This window comes from Ictalurus furcatus, chromosome 15, assembly GCF_023375685.1.
Source record: "Ictalurus furcatus strain D&B chromosome 15, Billie_1.0, whole genome shotgun sequence".
In the NCBI taxonomy this organism is placed as follows: Eukaryota; Metazoa; Chordata; class Actinopteri; order Siluriformes; family Ictaluridae; genus Ictalurus; species Ictalurus furcatus.
In genome coordinates this window covers 16426224-16445574 of record NC_071269.1, presented here as the reverse complement: position 1 = coordinate 16445574, position 19351 = coordinate 16426224, and the positions used below count along the sequence as shown (strand labels likewise).

The following is a 19351-nucleotide window of genomic DNA, read 5'->3' as shown; positions in this document are numbered from 1 at the left end:
GAAACACTTAGGAAATTGTCATTAATGTCAATGTGGCATTTGTAAGTTGGTTTCCTGATGGTAAAGTGTACATGCGGCTCTACCAGGGTCTCCAGGGGTCACTGCAGCCTGGAGTCTCCTATTTGCTGCTGATCTGGCAGGATGGAGAGCTGAGCTGAGAAACGACACTTCTGTTCTTCTCCATGGAAGGCTGCATCTTCTCTGGGACTGAGTGTGTACTTGACACTGAGACAGGAAGTTGATGGCCTCCTGCACACACCTGCTGTAGCCTTCATCAGCTTCAGTGGAGCAGCTCGACTTCTTGTGTGACTGCTGCTGCTGTCTCAGGAAAAAAACTGTCATCTCCAGGATGTCGGCTTTCTCCTGTCTAGAATCAGGCTGTTGCTTTAGGAATTCTCCACCCAGAAGAGACTTGTGCTTCTCAATGCTGCTGTTGATGTACATTCTCTATGCATCTTCGCCAATATTGGCTTTCTCAGCTACAGACAGAACAGAAATATTTGTTAAAACACTGTTCAACTAAATAACTATTCAAAGATTAATCAAATATGAAATGAAATTGTAAACAATATCATGGTTTAGTATATTTACCTTATTAGTAAGTGGAAGAAGGTGGTTGGAGTTGATCATTGATGCAGTGATTGTAGGAGCCATGGCTGTGTTTCTTCTGTTAGCTCTCTGTGAGGAGAAGATCTGAGCTGTGCTGAGCTCTCTCTCACTCCCTCCTCTATTTATACTCTCTAATCTCCATATGAATGTGTGAGTCCTGGGTTTGCTGGACGTTCTCACAGTCTGCAGCCAATAGGGGAGCCTGGATGAGACTAAAGACCAGAGGACCGGCCACATGCTCAATGAAATATGTATTACTCAGGAAACAATGAGTCCATCTCTGAGCAGCAGGTGGAGGAGTGTCTAAGAGAGAGAGGTCTTTGGGAAAGTGGAGACCTTGACTGAAAAGCAGCTCTGTCACATTATAGGCACGTGCCATGACAGCACACGTGTCACTCATATGGTTTAAATTGTAATGTCATAAATTTGTAATATCACACATGTAAAATGTTTGTTCATAAAACCAAGTCAATTTCCTTAATTCCTTAAGCTATATGTTGTTGTTGTTTTTTTATTTCACAGAATATGAACAATTCTACAAATGTGAATAGTTTGGTACATCATGCTAAGTGAAATATCTGCATTCAGTAGATTTGGGTAAAGCAGGTCTAAATGACTGAGATTAGAACACATACGTACCACATAATTGGATAAACCCAATGGAACTTGTGGAAAGGAAAAGTGACAATAATGTCTTTTTAAATTTTCTGAAAATTGCATACAACTTTGGTTTTGTTTGTTAAAAACAGATATTTTGACAAGTTAAAAATAAGTTCCTAAATATCTACATTTATAATGCATGCATAATTGTGGATAAATTGATGGTTAACATTTTAAATAGTCTCTAATAGAGCTTCCTGCTGCATAGCTCTGTTTTGTCACTCTCTCCTGCAGACAGAAATTAAATTTTATGTTTGTGAGCAAGTGAAAAGCACACATCTATACATACTGTTTAATCCTGAGGGTCTCTACTGAGTTCTTTAGACATGTGGTCCACTTAATAAGGCACATATCTATTCAGCTCTGGTGAATAGGGAGATTGTGGGAAAGCTCTGGAGCATGCAGTCTCGTACTGTATTAGTCATCTAGCACTGACTTCAATTGTATGCACACTTTATGTACTTACTGCTGTGGTGATAGGTCTAGGTCCTGCTGGAATCTTGCAACCTGCTTTGACATGAAGATTCTTATTTACATCATTCAGCAAAGACTGGGATATTTAATGGCAAAATACTCTTTCTCAAAACTGTCCATATAGCTTTTCAATGTGTCTGTAAGTAACTTCAAACAGTTACTCATTAACCATTTAACTTTGGATTCTAATTTCTTGTTCAAAATATTTGACTGATGATATTTGCACATGTGTATTGTGAATCATAGAGTGAACATCAGAATATTCACTTTCCCACACACTCTCTACCACATACACCCAGCTGTCCACCTGCTGCTCAGAGATGGATTCATTGTTTCCTGAGTAATACACAGTTCATTGAGCATGTGGCCGGTCCTCTGGCCTTTAGCCCCATCTGAGCTCTCCTATTGGCTGCAGACTTGAGAACCTCCAGCAAACCCAGGACTCACACATTCATATGGAGATTAGAGAGTATAAATAGAGGAGGGAGTGAGAGAGAGCTCAGCACAGCTCAGATCTTCTCCTCACAGAGAGCTAACAGAAGAAACACAGTCGTGGCTCCTACAATCACTGCATCAATGATCAACTCCAACCACCTTCTTCCACTTACTAATAAGGTAAATATATAAACCATGATATTGTGTATAGCTTCATTTTATGTTTGAGTAACATTTCAATAGTTATTTAGTTGAACAGTGTTTTAACAAATACTTTTGTTCTGTCTGTAGCTGAGAAAGCCAATAGTGGAGAAGATGCGAAGAGAACGTGCATCAACAGCAGCATTGAGAAGCTCAAGTCTCTGCTGGGTGGAGAACTCCTAAAGCAACAGCCTGATTCCAGACAGGAGAAAGCCGACATCCTGGAGATGACAGTTTATTTCCTGAGACAGCAGCAGCAGTCACACAAGAAGTCGAGCTGCTCCACTGAAGCTGATGAAGGCTACAGCAGGTGTGTGCAGGAGGCCATCAACTTCCTGTCTCAGTGTCAAGTACACACTCAGTCCCAGAAAAGAGTGCTGACCCACTTCCTGACCATGCAGCCTTCCATGGAGAAGAGCAGAAGTGTCATTCCTCAGCTCAGCTCTCCATCCTGCCAGATCAGCAGCAAATAGGAGACTCCAGGCTGCAGTGACCTCTGGAGACCCTGGTAGAGTCGCATGTACACTTTACCATCAGGAAACCAACTTACAAATGCCACACTGGCATTAACTACAGTTTCCTAAGTGTGTTGGAATATTTTTGTCTAACTTTTTATGGACAGAATATGACAAGTTGCTTTCATATTGGAAAAGCATGTGTAGATTTTTTTTTATTACACTGCCATATTCTTACTATGCAAAAGAATTGCTGCATCCTTCACAGATGTATTAAACTTTGAATGTATAAAGACAAGCCCATATTGGGTATAAACTTTTACCGCATCTGCAGTACATTTAAATTCTTCTTTCATTCACTGAAAACTTTTTCTAATTTTTATATAAAGCAAATTAAATATCTAGAATCTAAAAATTTGAGTGTGAAATGTCTGTGACATTCCCTGAAATGTCTAGCTGAAATGTAGATGAAATCTTTGTTTGAGTTGAGTGTTGTCTATACACTGATACAAAATTCCCCCTTTTTTTTTCATTTTGCATAAAATGATGTGTTATTTGTCATTTTTAAATTCTCCTTTTTTTGTAGTGTAGTGAGTTTGCCTTCAGTGAAGGTGATCAATGTTATGTTGTCAGGACACTGAATTACTTCAGCCAAAAATGTTCTGAAAATAAATCAAAATGACCTAATCAATATAATCTCAATTAATTACTGAATGAATATCAGACATAATGTTTGTAATTGATTAAAAACAAATGTGGCATAATTTTATATCTAAAGATAGTTCAGAGCGAATGAGACTCCGTGGCCATCTGTGGCTGGGAGATCAAAATTGGCCATGCTCCCAGGGTGGGAACAATGGCATACTTTCTCTCCCTTGTCAATTACAGTGACACTAGCCAATCACAGGCGTCTGTGAGCTCATGTATACAGAATAGAGTAGGTAGCATTTTCCTCTGAGTGTGTTACGCTGGACTGTGACACAGCATAAGCAGCAATTGGAAAAGATATAGAGGTTAGCTTCAGGTGTCTCAGAGGAAGCACATGCTTACCCCAACCCTTCCTGATTTGTAGCTGTCATGTGATAGGGGAGAGTTACCTTGTGGGTGGGAATTGGCAAGACAGAATTGTGGAGAAAAGTGGGATTTGCCCTCACTGCATATATTTTTATGTGAAGATATAAAATCAAGATAAATATACAGTCATGTGAAAAAACAAGTATACCCTCATGGAAATTGTTGGCTTTTTTGACATATTTGGAGAAACAAACATTTGATCCTCTTTGAAACAGTGCCTATTAATAAAGGTGTTACACTCTATCAAAGTGCAGGTGGAACCTGTCTTATTTATACCCCTCTCATATCTAGTGTCTGGTGTTCCCGTTGTTATTGAGGTGTGTGGTGTCATCATGCCAAGATCTAAAGAGCTCTGTAAGGCCTTCAGAAAAAAGGTTGTGGATGCCTAGGAGTCTGGCAAAGGATTTAAAAAGATCTGCAAATTATTTGAAATACATCACTCCACTGTAAGGAAAATCATCTACAAATGGTGGAGATTTCAAACAATTGATGCAAAAAACCATCTGATTCAAAAAGAAATCTCCAAGATCCCCAAAATTTCATTATAGGATCTGCTAGTAAGTCATGCAGCTGTTGGTATTAAAGTGCATGTGTCTACAATCAGAAAGAGATTGCACAAATTTGACCTGCATGTGAGGTGTGCCAGGAAAAAGCCTTTGCAAGACTACAGATTGCCAATGAGCATATAGGCAAAGACCAGGCCTTTCAGAATAATGTGCTCAGGACAGATGAATCAAAGATAGAGTTGTTTGGCCACAGTAACAGCAGACATGTTTGGCGCAGACCAAAGACAGCTTTTCATTAGAAACACCTCATACCAACTGTGAAGCACGGTGGTAGAAATATGGTTTAGGGTTGCTTCAATGCCTCAGGGACTGGACAGATTGCATTCATTGATTCTACTATGAATTCTGCATCATAGCAAAAAGTACTTGAAGATAATGTGAGGCCATCTGTCCAAAAGTTGAAGTTGAACCAGAAGTGGACCTTTCAACTGGATTGATCCTAAGCACACTACCAAATCAACTAAGGAATGGGTCAAAAAGAAGAACTGGAGGATTATGGAATGGCCTAGTCAAAGGCCAGATTTGAATTGAAATGTTGTGGGGGGATTCGAAACAGGCAGTTCATGCAAGAAAACCGTCAAACATCTTGCAACTGAAAGAATAGCCTGGTGGACAATTATGCAAAATATCTACAGGAAGTTATTTCTGCATTACTAGCTTCTGAGGTCAAGGGTGTACTTACTTTTTCCACAGAAGAATATCACATCTATTGATATTTCTGTTGAATAAATGATTGAAAAAGCTAATTTTCCTCATTTTTGTTCAATTATATCGACTTTATTAGTAGGCACTGTTTCAAAGATGATCAAATATTTGCTTGTCCAAATATGTAAAAAAAAAAAAAAAAACAGCAATTTCCATAGGGTGTAAACGAGAAGAAAACAGTACTTTGGACGAATAAATAAACTGATTTTGACAGCCCTAGTAATGGTTGAACACAGTTGTCAATATAACAGCATATGGCAAATTAGCAGCATAACTTGTTTTTATGTGTACATGACCAGACTAACAGGGATGTCAGAGAGAATGTAAATGGCATGAAATATCCATTGTCTGTATACCAACAATGAAACTGTCCTAGTCTGAAAGAGATTTGAGACTAAGCATACTGGCAAAGTTACACTGGAGTAGCTCAAAACCAAGAACCTGAATGTGTTCAAATGGCTCAGATTATGGTGTGTAAACAAAAAAAATTTTGGGGGGGTTTAATTAACTTTTGTTGCACCTTCAAATGTTATACATAAATCAAATGCAAAGAATCCCAATTACTGTAATCAAATTAAATTCATCCTACAAAAGGTATGAATATGTGCGAGAGTTAATACTTGTTTAAATATACCTGTCCAAGAGACACTATAGAAAACACACACATAAAAAATATATTTATGCAACAATTTTTTTTTCCTTCCGAGTGCTTTGGGCCTTTGTTACATTAAGACAACTGGTTTATCCTGGTCAGGGCCATGGTGGATTTGAAGCCTAAACAGTGGACATAAGTGAGAATACACTCTGAATAGGACTCCAGTCCATCACAGGGCACCATACATACATTCACATATTCTTTCATACTTAGGGGTCATTTAGCATAGCCAATCCACCTACCAAATGTTTTTGGGAGGTGGATGAAATCTTCAGAACCAAGAGGAAACCCATACATGGGGAGAACATGCACAGAAACGCCACACGCAGCTGAGGACTGAACCAGGGACCCTGGAGCTGTAAGGTATAAACACTGCCCAATGTGCCACTGTGCTGCCACAATATTAAATATTGTTTATCCAATTAGTGCTGTAGAGCTTCATAGAAATTCATTTTGAACTGCTTCTTTGAACAAAAAATTGTGTTGTGTTTTTCTTATCAATAGAAAAAAAAGATTTGAATCATTCAGTATTGATTGTGTCTTTACAATTTATTTTCAGAACATTTTTGGCAATCATAAGTCACGTGTCCTGACAACATAACATTGATCACCTTCACTGAAGGCAAACTCATATCATTTTCAGTCAGAAGAATTTTAAAATGCCAAGCAACACTACATTTTCTGCACAATCAGAAAGAAATTTTTCACCAGTGTATAAACAACACAGAACTCAAACATCAGTTTTATCTATATTTCACTCCATAAGAGTTAGACATTCTAAATCAGGGGATGTCACAGACATTTCACATGCAAGTGTTAAGGTTATAGATGAACATTGCTCAAAAATAATGTTAATGTCCCTTTTGATACAGACATATTCTTACACAATAAGATATAATGAAAATGAACAAAAATTTTCACTAATTGAAAGCATAATTTCATAATGTACTGCAAGTGCAGAAAGATTATCCTCAATGCGAGCTTTTCCTTATACATTCAAACATTAAAATATATTTGAAGGATGCAGCAGTTCTTCTTGCATAGTAAGAATGTGGCACAGTAATGGAAAAATCTGTGTGCTTTTCCAATATGAAAACAACCTGTCATGTTCTGTTATTCTGTCATATTAGATATGAATAACAGATGAAATAGCGTAAACAAATTAAAATCGTTTTTCATAATAAACAATAATTCTACAAGAAGAAATCATATAAAAAGCATTAGCAAGTGGTTTCTTATACAGAAACAAAATATTTTAGAAAATGTTCTTCTTGCATAGCTAGAATGTGTATTTTTTTTTTTTTTTTAAAGTTTTTAAGTTTAGTGATGGAAACATCTACTCATGCTTTCCTACATTGAAAACAACTTCTCATATTTTGTCCATGAAAAGTTGGACAAAAATATCCCATCACACTTAGGAAAAAAATGTAATGTCAATGTGGCATTTGTACATTTCCTAATGATAAAGTGTACATGCGGCTCTACCAGGGTCTCCAGAGTTCACTGCAGCCTGGAGTCTCCTCTTTGCTGCTGATCTGGCAGGATGGAGAGCTGAGCTGAGGAACGACACTTCTGCTCTTCTCCATGGAAGGCTGCATGGTCAGGAAGTGGGTCAGCACTCTTCTCTGGGACTGAGTGTGTACTTGACACTGAGACAGGAAGTTGATGGCCTCCTGCACACACCTGCTGTAGCCTTCATCAGCTTCAGTGGAGCAGCTCGACTTCTTGTGCGACTGCTGCTGCTGTCTCAGGAAATAAACTGTCATCTCCAGGATGTCGCTTTCTCCTGGAATTCTCCACCCAGCAGAGACTTGAGCTTCTCAATGCTGCTGTTGATGCGCATTCTCTATGCATCTTCTCCACTGCTGGCTTTCTCAGCTACAGACAGAACAGAAATATTTGTTAAAACACTGTTCAACTAAAAAAAAACTATTCAAATGTTAATCATATATGAAATGAAATTGTACACAATATCATGGTTTAGTATATTTACCTCATTAGTAAGTGGAAGAAGGTGGTTGGAGTTGATCATTGATGCAGTGATTGTAGGAGCCATGGCTGTGTTTCTTCTGTTAGCTTTCTGTGAGGAGAAGATCTGAGCTGTGCTGAGCTCTCTCTCACTCCCTCCTCTATTTATACTCTCTAATCTCCATATGAATGTGTGAGTCCTGGGTTTGCTGGAGGTTCTCACAGTCTGCAGCCAATGGGGGAGCTCAGATGAGACTAAAGACCAGAGGACCGGCCACATGCTCAATGAACTGTGTATTACTCAGGAAACAATGAGTCCATCTCTGGGCAGCAGATGGACAGCTGGGTGTATGTGGTAGAGTGTGTGAGAAAGCGGATGTTCTGGTGTATCACTCCAGGTCACGCTACGATACACAGCACACGTGTGTGCCAATGTTTTGAACCTGGGGTTGAGCTCCATAGTCAGCTTATATGGGCAGAACTGTTTGATGTTACATTAAAGAATCACTAAAGAGCCTAAGACACATTTTTAAAATATTTAACTGTCTAAATAATAATCTTTATATCAAAGTGCATTGTAACGTGAAATCCAACAGGACATTCATCTATGACAATAGTAACAAGTGCATTAGGGGTGAATACAATTGAAGGCAGGCCCAGATGTATAATAAAGGACTGAGACAGCACTCTCCAGAGCTTTCCCACACTTTCCCGACTCACAACTCCAGAGCTGAATAGACGTGTGCCTCATTAAGTGGACCACATTTCCAAAGAACTCAGTAGAGGCCCTCATGATCAGGCAGGTTGCATAGACGTGTGAATTTTACTTGCTTGAAAACCTGCTGTTAACCATCAGCTTATGCAGTTTAAATCCATGCCTTTTTTGAGTGAAAGCACTCATATTCTGTCTTTAAAGAGTTAAACCAAAGGTATAACAAAGCTATAATACTGTGTGTGTGTGTGTATATATATATATATATATATATATATATATATATATATATATATATATATATATATATATATATATATAGTAAATGTAAACACTTTATGCAGAGTTTTATAAGGAAATGAGCTGTAAGTTTTATTGAGCATCTTGCAGAATAAGAAACAGTTCTTCTGGAGACTTTGACTTTCACACTTGCTCCTTATTTTTGCAGCAAAACTCAGCAGCCTTCATTGTGTTTTTTTGTCTGAAAAGTGTCTCTTACATAACATGCTGCTTTCTTTAATGACATACAAACATTTTTCTGTAACATTTAATTTTGTGCAAGAAAAATAATCTTTAGAAATCTAAAATGTTTTTGTACTGACTCGATAATGGAGAAGTCATAAAATAAAAAATTTATAGCAAAGTTTGTACTAAAAAAAATAGGGTACCTAAGATGTTTGTGTGTGTGTGTGTGTGTGTGTGTGTGTGTGTGTGTGTGTGTGTGTGTATGCTATGATATGATATAATATGATATGATATGATATGATATGACATATAAATAGAAAGTCTTAGTATAAATGCAGATTCCCTTAACATGTCATAATTACATGTGCAAATCTTACATATTGTAAGAACAGGTAAAAAAAGGTAAAGGCAAAAGCCCATTAGTGTTCATGGTCTTTAGTCTCTGCTTACGCAACCATGTGCTTGTAATCCGGGCAGAATGGGATTTGGTGTTGTCCTGCTGGAAAATACAGGGAAGTCCCAGGAAAAGAAGATGTCTGGATTGCAGCATATGTTGCTCCAAAATGTGTACATATCTTTCTGCATTAAGGTTCCCTCACAGATATGCAAGTTACCCATGCCATGAGCAATGACACACCCCCATACCATGACAGATGCTGTATTTTGGACTTGACGCTGCCCTTTACGCACCGAGATTTGACTGGATTCCTTGAATCTTTTAATTATATTGTGCACTGTAGAAGGTGAAATGCCCAAAATTATACCGATTTGTCTTTGGGGAATGTTGTTCTCAATGTGTTGGATTATTCGCTGACACATCTGTTGGCAGATTGGCGAGCCTTGACCCATCCTTGCTCTCGAAGGATTAAGCCTTTTTTGGAGGCTCCTTATGTACTATGATTAGATGATTGCCTCACCTGTTTCATTTCAGCATGTCACATTGCTATTAGTCCTAAATTGTCCCTGTCCCAACTTTTTTGGAACATGTTGCATGTGTCAATTTCAAAATAAACATTTATCTTCAAAAAACTATGCAGTTGATTAGGTAAAACATCAAATATCTTATCTTTATATGTTTTTTGCTTAAATACCAGTCAAAGTACATTTACAAATCACTCCTCTTTGTTTTTATTATCATTTTCCATACTGTCCCAACCTTTTCGGAGTTGGGGTTGTATTTACCTGAATATACTGTACTATATTCTTTATCTGGCTCTGAGGAAGCACGTGTTAGTCTTCACTCTCTCCAGTTGACAGTTGTCATGTCATAGTGGAGTGCTAGCTAGTGGGTGGGAATTGACAAATGATTTAATTTGGTGTTAATGGGGTGAAAATGTAGTAGATGTTTTGAATATGAAGGAAAACAATTATTAAGTTAGTATTTAATTGTGATTTGTGTTCGATTATCAAAATAAAAGTTACTATAAATAGAAATGGAAATCATGCCAATCAAAAGTGTATTTTGATTTAATTATTTGATTTTATTTTGAGAACAATGATGTTGCATCTTATATTAGGTTACAAATAAGACAACATTTATGCACTTCACTGAAATTCAAGTTATTTCCAGGGTGGATAACTGTAGTGTCACAATTAACTCACTAAAAATTGCACATAGCTAATGTAGCTAAAGGAAGAAAGCACATGCCATAACATGCATTTTTCCAATCAACAAAAAATGTTGCCACTGGTGTATAGGATAGACAGATAATTTACTCTAAATGGTTCAGTATTATAGAAGAACAATAATTTGTTGAACAAAAATCCCTAATATCTGTATTTTATAAAGATGTTTTCTTACACAGCAAGAATTATCATATGAAAAAAAAAGAAAAAGCTTCATCAAATGATATCAGACTTTAATCATTCTGCAAATGCAGAGACTTAATACCCAATATGGGCTTTCTTTATACATTAACATTTTAGAAACTCCTTGAAAGATGCAGCAATTCTTCTTGGTTTCCAAAATACATAGTGATGGAAACATCTACTCATGCTTTCCCACAATGAAAACAACTTATCCTATTCTGTCCATGAAAAGTTGGACAAAAATATCCCATCACACTTAGGAAAAAAATGTAATGCCAATGTAACATTTGTAAATTTCCTAATGATAAAGTGTTCACGCGGCTCTACCAGGGTCTCCAGACGTCACTGCAGCCTGGAGTCTCCTCTTTGCTGCTGATCTGGCAGGATGGAGAGCTGAGCTGAGGAACGACACTTCTGCTCTTCTCCATGGAAGGCTGCGTGGTCAGGAAGTGGGTCAGCACTCTTTTCTGGGACTGAGTGTGTACTTGACACTGAGACAGGAAGTTGATGGCCTCCTGCACACATCTGCTGTAGCCTTCATCAACTTCAGTGGAGCAGCTCGACTTCTTGTGCGACTGCTGCTGCTGTCTCAGGAAATAAACGGTCATCTCCAGGATGTCGGCTTTCTCCTGTCTGGAATCAGGCTGTTGCTTTAGGAATTCTCCACCCAGCAGAGACTTGAGCTTCTCAATGCCGCTGTTGATGCGTTCTCTTCGCATCTTCTCCACTATTGGCTTTCTCAGCTACAGACAGAACAGAAATATTTGTTTAATCAAACTGATCATATATATAATACATAAAGATATATTTTCAAATTACTAATACAATATGAAATGAAATTGTACACAATATCATGATTTGGTATATTTACCTTATTAGTAAGTGGAAGAAGGTGGTTGGAGTTGATCATTGATGCAGTGATTGTAGGAGCCATAGCTGTGTTTCTTCTGTTAGCTTTCTGTGAGGAGAAGATCTGAGCTGTGCTTAGCTCTCTCTCACTCCCTCCTCTATTTATACTCTCTAATCTCCATATGAATGTGTGAGTCCTGGGTTCGCTGGAGGTTCTCACAGTCTGCAGCCAATGGGGGAGCTCGGATGGGACTAAAGACCAGAGGACCGGCCACATGCTCAATGAAGTGTGTATTACTCAGTAAACAATGATTCCATCTCTGAGCAGCAGGTGGATAGCTGGGTGTATGTGGTAGAGTATGTGTGGGAAAGTGAAAATTCCACCACTCTCTCAACCGTGTGTGTGTGTGTGTGTGTGTGTGTGTGTGTGTGTGTGTGTGTGTGTGTGTGTGTGTGTGTGTGTGTGTGTGTGTGTGTGTGTGTGTGTGTGTGTGTGTGTGTGTGTGCAAACATTCCACCATATGTTTTCAACAAGTAAGATATCCATACTGACATAGATCGAATACATAGATGGAACTGTTTACATGGCAAATTAAAGAAACATTCAAGAGTCTTGAAAACTTTTTTATTATTTAGTTTTATTAAACACTTTTAAAAAAATTGTCCACATAATAATCATTAATGTCAAAGAGGATCATGATAACATCAAATTGCAACAGTATATCTAAACATTAGTAAAAGTGAATAACTGTTACTAAAGACATTTTTTCTCTGGCTAAGGAAGCCAGTAGTGGAGAAAATGCATAACAAAATGAGAATGTTACTGTTGATGTGTTCTTCCTAGTTTAAGAATTCCTAAAGAACTGTATGGCAAGTGTTTGAATACAGGTCTGCTTGAGTTTCCCACACTCTGCTCATTCACCCCATGAGAGCTCTGTAGATATGTGCCTCATTAAAGCATATGCTCAGGCAGCATATAGCAAAAAGATTGACCCTCTTGACATAAATGGCATCAATACTTGCTTGCATGCAAATCATTATTTTTATTGCATGTTCAAGATATATTCAATAAATCTGCAACTTTTATTGTTTACATTGGTTCGATTTAAGTTTACAGTATATTTTTACAGAATTTGAATAAATTCAAAAGTCAATCTGAATAAATGCATTGCAAAATAGCATTATATGTTATATAATTTAGATAAATGTGTTAAATTTATATAGGGGCATTAGAACATTAGAAATCTTGGGAAAGGCTTGGGAACGTATCAGCTCTTCAGGTCCAGATGGTCTTGCTGTGTAAAGCTCGCCCTTATACAAAGGGAGATCAAACACCGTGGCTAATGTGATGTGTAACAAGACACACTTCTTTTGTCTCCTTATTGAGGGTAGAGTGTGGGAAAGGGAAGATAGGCCTCTCACACAGACTTCATGGGAATCTCACTACATCACTGTCTCTATACAGTTTATGGCATTTTATGGTTAGACATTCAGGATGCACACTTGTAGATAATCAGTAAAGTGTACTTTAAGATTTAAATGTGGAAAAACTAACTAATGTTTAATCTAAATTGTGCCAAGTTGATAAAATAAAAACTAATGAAAACTCTTCTTTCATGTTTTCAGAGAGTGACCGAGGCATCTACCTGGTCAGTTCTTGTGTTTGTAGCCAAACAGTGAACCGATTATCATTTCTGATAAATTCATTCAATGCACTAGTGTGCTTCTGGGGTTATTTAGTCTGTGACTGCCCAAAAGATGGTGGGAACCTCAGCAAAGTTCCTTGGCCTTGGAATGACCCACCTGTTGTCTGTGCATTATAAACAGCCTCATAGGTTATCCACTACGGACCAATATAGGGGTCCAAGAGAACAATCAGGCTGGCCTTTAAGGTAGTAAATTCTTGATGTTAATCAATGTATGTTATGTTTGTATAAAAGTGAAATGTCCAAATCATTGCACACTCACCTCACCAGACATTATTTGACTAAATACAATTTAGAAATAAACTGTCTCATAAATGTCCATATTAATAGTTAGTTAATTCTACAAATCAAAATTGGAACCAAATTATCACTACTTTTAAATACAATTCCACCTTCTACACCTTCTATCTGATCCTGATGCTTGCAAATACCAAACTGTGTGCTGATGAACAAAGTAATTCTGTCTTCAAGATTAGTTTGTAGATTTTATTGTGAATTTTGGTGTTGATTGACACAATAATGGTGATCACAGATACATTGATTCTCAGGACTACAAGATTAGACAGCGGGCCTAGCATTTTCCCACACTCAGCCAGGCGTTTGTCTTTTAATTGAAACAAAAGCCATGCCTCTACTCCCTGTGAGCATGCAGACAGTGAGTCTGGTGAGGAGCGTGGGAGGCACATGCTCAAATCTGAGGGCAGATGCCCTGCAGCACAGCAGCACAGCTCTCACGCGCCGCTTTTATCAGCAGTCTGTCAATGCTTGAAATGGAAGCCACCTTCTTGCTCATAAAAGCATAGCGTTTTATTTATTTCAAACATAGGTGTGATGGGACTTCCCCCCTCACTCGCGTGCCGCACACGACTTATAAAAGTTTTACATTTCCTGTATTGAGTGTCAGACCCGGAAGCAGGCACGTGGGTGTCACAGCGCCGCGACCTCAGGCTGAATCCCAAATGGCTCGCGCTGCATTATTATCATTATTTAATACTCTATTTATTGTGTTTATGTAGGGACCGGGGAGTTATATGTAAGATTTGCGTAATAACAACTAATTCAAGTATTTTTTTTATGAGCCAAATCTTTATATAAACCGAGCAAATGTTCTCAGGCTGTGTGTTTGCAGTTGTGCTCGAGCCTCTTTAATGTGCACACTTCAACCACGTGCCATTATCACACCGAGTCACGCTCCTGTACAGTAGGTGTTGGAAATGTAGATTATAGGACATGAAAGGGAAATTACTGCTCTCTCTCTCTCTCTCTCTCTCTCTCTCTGAAACATGATCTCGTTAAATGTTTTAAACATTGTACTGTATTAATGGAAGTACAGTTATGTGTCTTATGATCATTATACACACAACCAGAAAAACTGCACTAGAAATCAAGACATTGTATTTTGAATTGGTTAAAAAGATAAACTTAGATCTAGTCAAGAAAAAAATGATTATTTTAGTCCTTTAATATTGGATTCATATAAGCCCCAGTGTAGGCTGCGCAGAATATTCAGAAATCTTCAAAATAATCTGATCTACTCATGAAAAGCAAAACAGCCAAATGTCTATTAACCCCGAACCCGAAACTTTCCCAGAGCTTATGAGAAAGTTCTCAGGTTAATAACAGCGGCATGCCTCTGATACCTTGGGAAACTTTCACCCATCAGAAGACAAGCAGCCGCCTAACCATAAAGTGAATGTCTCCTATTGTTGTGATGAGCCAACCCTCTGCTCTTGGAGTGTGGGAAAAGCAATCCAGCACAAGCCACATGGCTTTGTAATGGAAATGGCCGACTATAAATACAAAGCACTGACCCTCACACAGTCCCAAAACCAACTTTGCAGCCCAGGAAGAGACAGAGACCAGCATGGCTCCACACTCAGTTATACTTTCCACCTTTGACCACCAGAGATTTACTGATAAGGACAAATTTAAGGTGTGTTATTTTTTTTTCCTTTTTAGTTGTTATAACTTTTAGACCTAAAATCGATTGTTTGCCTTATTTATGTTCAGACTTAAATTTTGTTCTAACCAAACACTCTGTTTTCTACTTACAGCTGAGAAAGCCAATGGTAGAAAAGATGCGCCGAGACCGCATCAACAATTGCATTGATCAGCTGAAGAAGCTGTTGGAGAAAGAGCTCTGCAGCCAAGATCCAAACACCAAGCTGGAGAAAGCTGACATCCTGGAGATGACTGTCAGCTTTCTGAAGCAGCAGCAGAGGCTTCCGGGAGCATTGGCTCAGAGAGACTATAACCAAGGCTACTCTCAGTGCTGGAGGGAGTCTCTGCAGTTCCTTAACATCCACTCCAACAGAGGACAATCGACCCAGGAGGTCCAACAGGTCCACCAGAGATCCAGCACAGAGCTCAGCCACAGGTTATCTGTGCACAGCTCCAAAGACTGCCATGCTGCTCAACAACAACCCTGCAGGTCTGTCTGGAGGCCCTGGTAGAACCATGGAGGATTGACAAAACCTGAGGAATAGTGATTTTCATGTCCCTCAAGAAAGTAGGAGATATTCATTTCCAGGATTTAAGTTTTGCCATCATATTGATTGGCGAAGCCTTGTGTTTTTTTGTGTCGTCAGTGAGACGAAAGACTTTAAAGACTGTGGCCTTATTAGATAGTAGATATAATATGGCTCTTAATGTGATGTTTCCTCCATGTATTATTGTTTCTCATTTTTATTTTCTTCTTTTTAGTTTTATTTTCTAGAGCAAATGGTTTGTACATGGTTTGTGTGATGTCTGTGTATTTAACTACAGTTTACTCCAGTGGAGTCTATATGGTATGCAAAATCAGATCTATGAATTTGTGTTGTATTTCCAGGTGTTTTGGAGAATATTTCTCATTGTGCTGTATATTTTACAATATATTGCACAATATTTTAAATTACAATTAGGGGAACTTTGATAAACACACTCCATTGTGTGTGTGTGTGTGTGTGTGTGTGTGTGTGTGTGTGTGCGTGCGCACATATTGTACTTAACATATCTTGTATTTTAACATATTTTTATGATTCCTTTTGTATAGGCAAGCTCTTATATCTTTTAATAAAATGTTATTTTTCAAATAAAATATCCACTCTCTGGAATTCATTTTATATCTAATGTTTTCGCCATTTATTGACGTCTATTACCTTAACACCTCTTTTTAAAACAAAACATTTGGTTTTGTAGGATTGACATTTTACTTCAGTTCAAACCTCAGCTAGATCTGTTGCATTTTAAAGAAACCAAGTCTAAGGACTACATAATGGATTATATGAGGACTTATTTCGGTACAACTGAACACACTTCAAAACATTGTTATAGACCCTAAAACAAGCACTACTAGCCTAAGCACAGATGCTGCCTTGCATTCAGCCTCTCCCCTACAGGCACACGTCTATAGTTTTAGCCTCCGGAGAATATTACACACTGAATAAGAGAATAGCATGGGAAACACACCCAATCAGCCTACTCACACGCTCTGCAGTCAATGGCGGTGACCTCCTCTTTTCATAATGTCATCTGCCTCTGGTGACTAAGTGCCTATGTGTGTGTATAGTGACAAATGGAGATGGATAAGGTACAGTAATACAGACTGTATGATTATATTGATGGAAAGCAAAGACATACAACACCTGGTATACTGTTATGTTTTCAGACCTAGTACTAAGGTACTAAGCATTGAGACTTAAACATCTGCTATGGTAATCTATAAGAAAATAATCATGGTTAAAAGGAAAAATCCACCATACACTTGTACATTAATCTTTATGATTAACACATGATCTTCAATGTCATCCAAGATTTATTTTCTGTCAACTTGGCTTTTTTAATTGAAACTTGCTGGTCTATTTTCACTTTGACAGTTTCCTACATTATCCACAATGCTATTTGACTACCTGCTTATAGTGATGCCAGTGGGAAATAGTCCTTGCTTCAAACTCTCAGTCATTCACCCAATCACCTACTCCATGCTGAAGTCAGTGCTCTGCAAAGTACAATGAGCAGCAGACACTTTCTGCCTCAGTACAGAAGGGAACAATCAGAAACAGGTCCTTCCTCCTGACAGCTATCAGATTGTTTAACTCTGTCTTCTCTCATCTGTTCAGCATTTCCCTAGCTCTCTTCTGTAGTTCTTATCTGCACAGATTTCTTCTCTTTCCTCAGCTCAATACTACATAATGACATTTTGTACTCTGTCATAACCTGACATATACTGTACATATGTACAGTTTTATATATTTGTAGTGGTTAATTTTATTTTCTACTAATATATTGTCTTTTGTCTATTGTTTCTTGTCTGCTGCTGTATCACTGGATTTTCCAACTAACTAGCTTTAAATCATATAGCTGTACTTATGGAACTCTGAGTCCAAAATTTGCTGTATGCACCAATTCTATGTTGGATTTCTCATTAATATGACACTGAACATTGCTAGATAATGTTGGATGAGAAAATAAGCTGCTGCTCTTTTGTTTTTAGTAGCTAATAACCTGAACACTGCGATAGATTGGCACCCCGTCCAGGGTGTACCCCACCTTGAGCCTGATGCTCCCTGGGATAGGCTCCAGGTTCCCTGCGACCCTGTAGGATAAGCGGTATAGAAGATGGATGGATGGATGTGTTTGACATTTTTTTTCTATTAAACAAAATTGTAACTGCACTAGCAATGTCACCCTGTGACATCAGTGTGGCATACAACCGTAAACCTAGCACAAAACAAAAATTAAAGCAACAACCAACACAGCAACAACCACCAGAATTGCTATACACCTTACAACTATTTCAACATAAACATTTTTAATGTGTTTCAGGATGGAGTTTTACTTAAAGCAGGTACATATTGAAACCTTTATTCAATTTCAAATGAAATCCAAAAGGAATGCCCACAAGTGAAGCTTGAAACAGATGATATTTACATGTTAAATTATGCTGTAAAATCGTATTCACCTATTAATTCAATTTTACTTTGGACCACAAGGGAACCAAACAGATAAAGTGAAAAAAAGACAACCAGCTGCCACTACAGTAAGATTTTTATAACTACTTTTTCTAAATATGCTGCAGCCGGAGTTTTACTGTTTATTCATGGTATACATTTGAATACAATTTTGAAAGTGGGCAGTGGTATTCATTTTCGGTCGTAATAAAATGATGTACACTTTCGGCAAAAAGTATCCACCAAGTATTCCAATAACACTAACAAGAATGGCAACCACCTCCAAGGCCATAGCTAAAGTTCCTCTATTAACAAAGTAGGTGGTGAAGAAAGTGATCCAGGAGATAATATAGATCATCAGGCTGAATGTAATGGACTTGGCCTCACTGTAATTTGCTGGTAGGTCTTTACCCATGTAGCTCAAGCAAAAACATATTACAGTCAGTATAGACACATACAGAATTTGTGGAAGCACTACAGATATAGTTTTACTGCACTCTAATACAATGCTTTCAAAGTAGAAGTCATAGTCTGCTGAGGGGAGTGGTGTATTTAAGCTCACACAGAGAACTGAGATGAAGAACTCAACCAAAGAGGCGACTAGGATGAAGATATTAGGGCCTTGATTGTTGACCCATGTATAGTAGAACTTGGGAAGCTTTGCAGACCACTTGAATATGCACACCACCTGCGTGGAGAAAGCACAGAGATGTTCTACTCAAGAACTGAAACTGTTAACCAGAATACTGTACACTCTCACCAAGGCTGACTTCCAAATCAATTCTCACACCTGGAAGGCACGGACAGTCATGCAGTTCAGGCAGATGGTGAAACTGAAGATGAAGAGAGACTTTGTGAACAGACAGGATGCTCGAGAGGGTATGTTGAAAAGGCACAATGAGCTGAAGGCAGCTACGGTCAGAGACAACAACATGAGCAGACATGTCCTGCCACCTGCAGATTTTACAACTGGGGTGCTCAAGTTGAGTAGGAAGATAAGAGCAGTGCCCAGGGTGAGCAGCAGTGTCAGTGCTAGAAGAACCAGGAGAACAATGGTCAATGGCTCATCCCATCGCA

General features: G+C 38.3%; 2 protein-coding genes and 3 pseudogenes across 2 annotated transcripts; 2 read left to right on the top strand and 3 right to left on the bottom strand.

Annotated features, from left to right (window-relative positions):
* Positions 1 to 27: 27 nt before the first annotated feature.
* On the bottom strand, positions 28 to 654 carry LOC128619473 (transcription factor HES-5-like; annotated as a pseudogene).
* Positions 653 to 2956, top strand: LOC128619471 (transcription factor HES-1-like; annotated as a pseudogene).
* Positions 2957 to 7315: 4359 nt separating this feature from the next.
* On the bottom strand, positions 7316 to 7890 carry LOC128619382 (transcription factor HES-5-like; annotated as a pseudogene).
* A 3221-nt stretch (positions 7891 to 11111) lies between these two features.
* Positions 11112 to 12139, bottom strand: LOC128619637 (transcription factor HES-5-like). The gene is made up of 2 exons (XM_053643944.1): positions 11660 to 12139; positions 11112 to 11531 (listed from the first exon to the last, which is right to left on the bottom strand). The coding sequence occupies exons 1-2, from the start codon at positions 11912 to 11914 to the stop codon at positions 11112 to 11114; spliced, it is 675 nt and encodes a 224-aa protein (XP_053499919.1). The 5' UTR covers positions 11915 to 12139.
* Positions 12140 to 15295: 3156 nt separating this feature from the next.
* her12 (hairy-related 12) lies at positions 15296 to 16566 on the top strand. Its single transcript, XM_053643610.1, has one exon. It carries the CDS (start codon positions 15410 to 15412, stop codon positions 15794 to 15796), a length of 387 nt encoding a protein of 128 aa, XP_053499585.1. The 5' UTR covers positions 15296 to 15409; the 3' UTR covers positions 15797 to 16566.
* The last annotated feature ends 2785 nt before the right edge of the window (positions 16567 to 19351 follow it).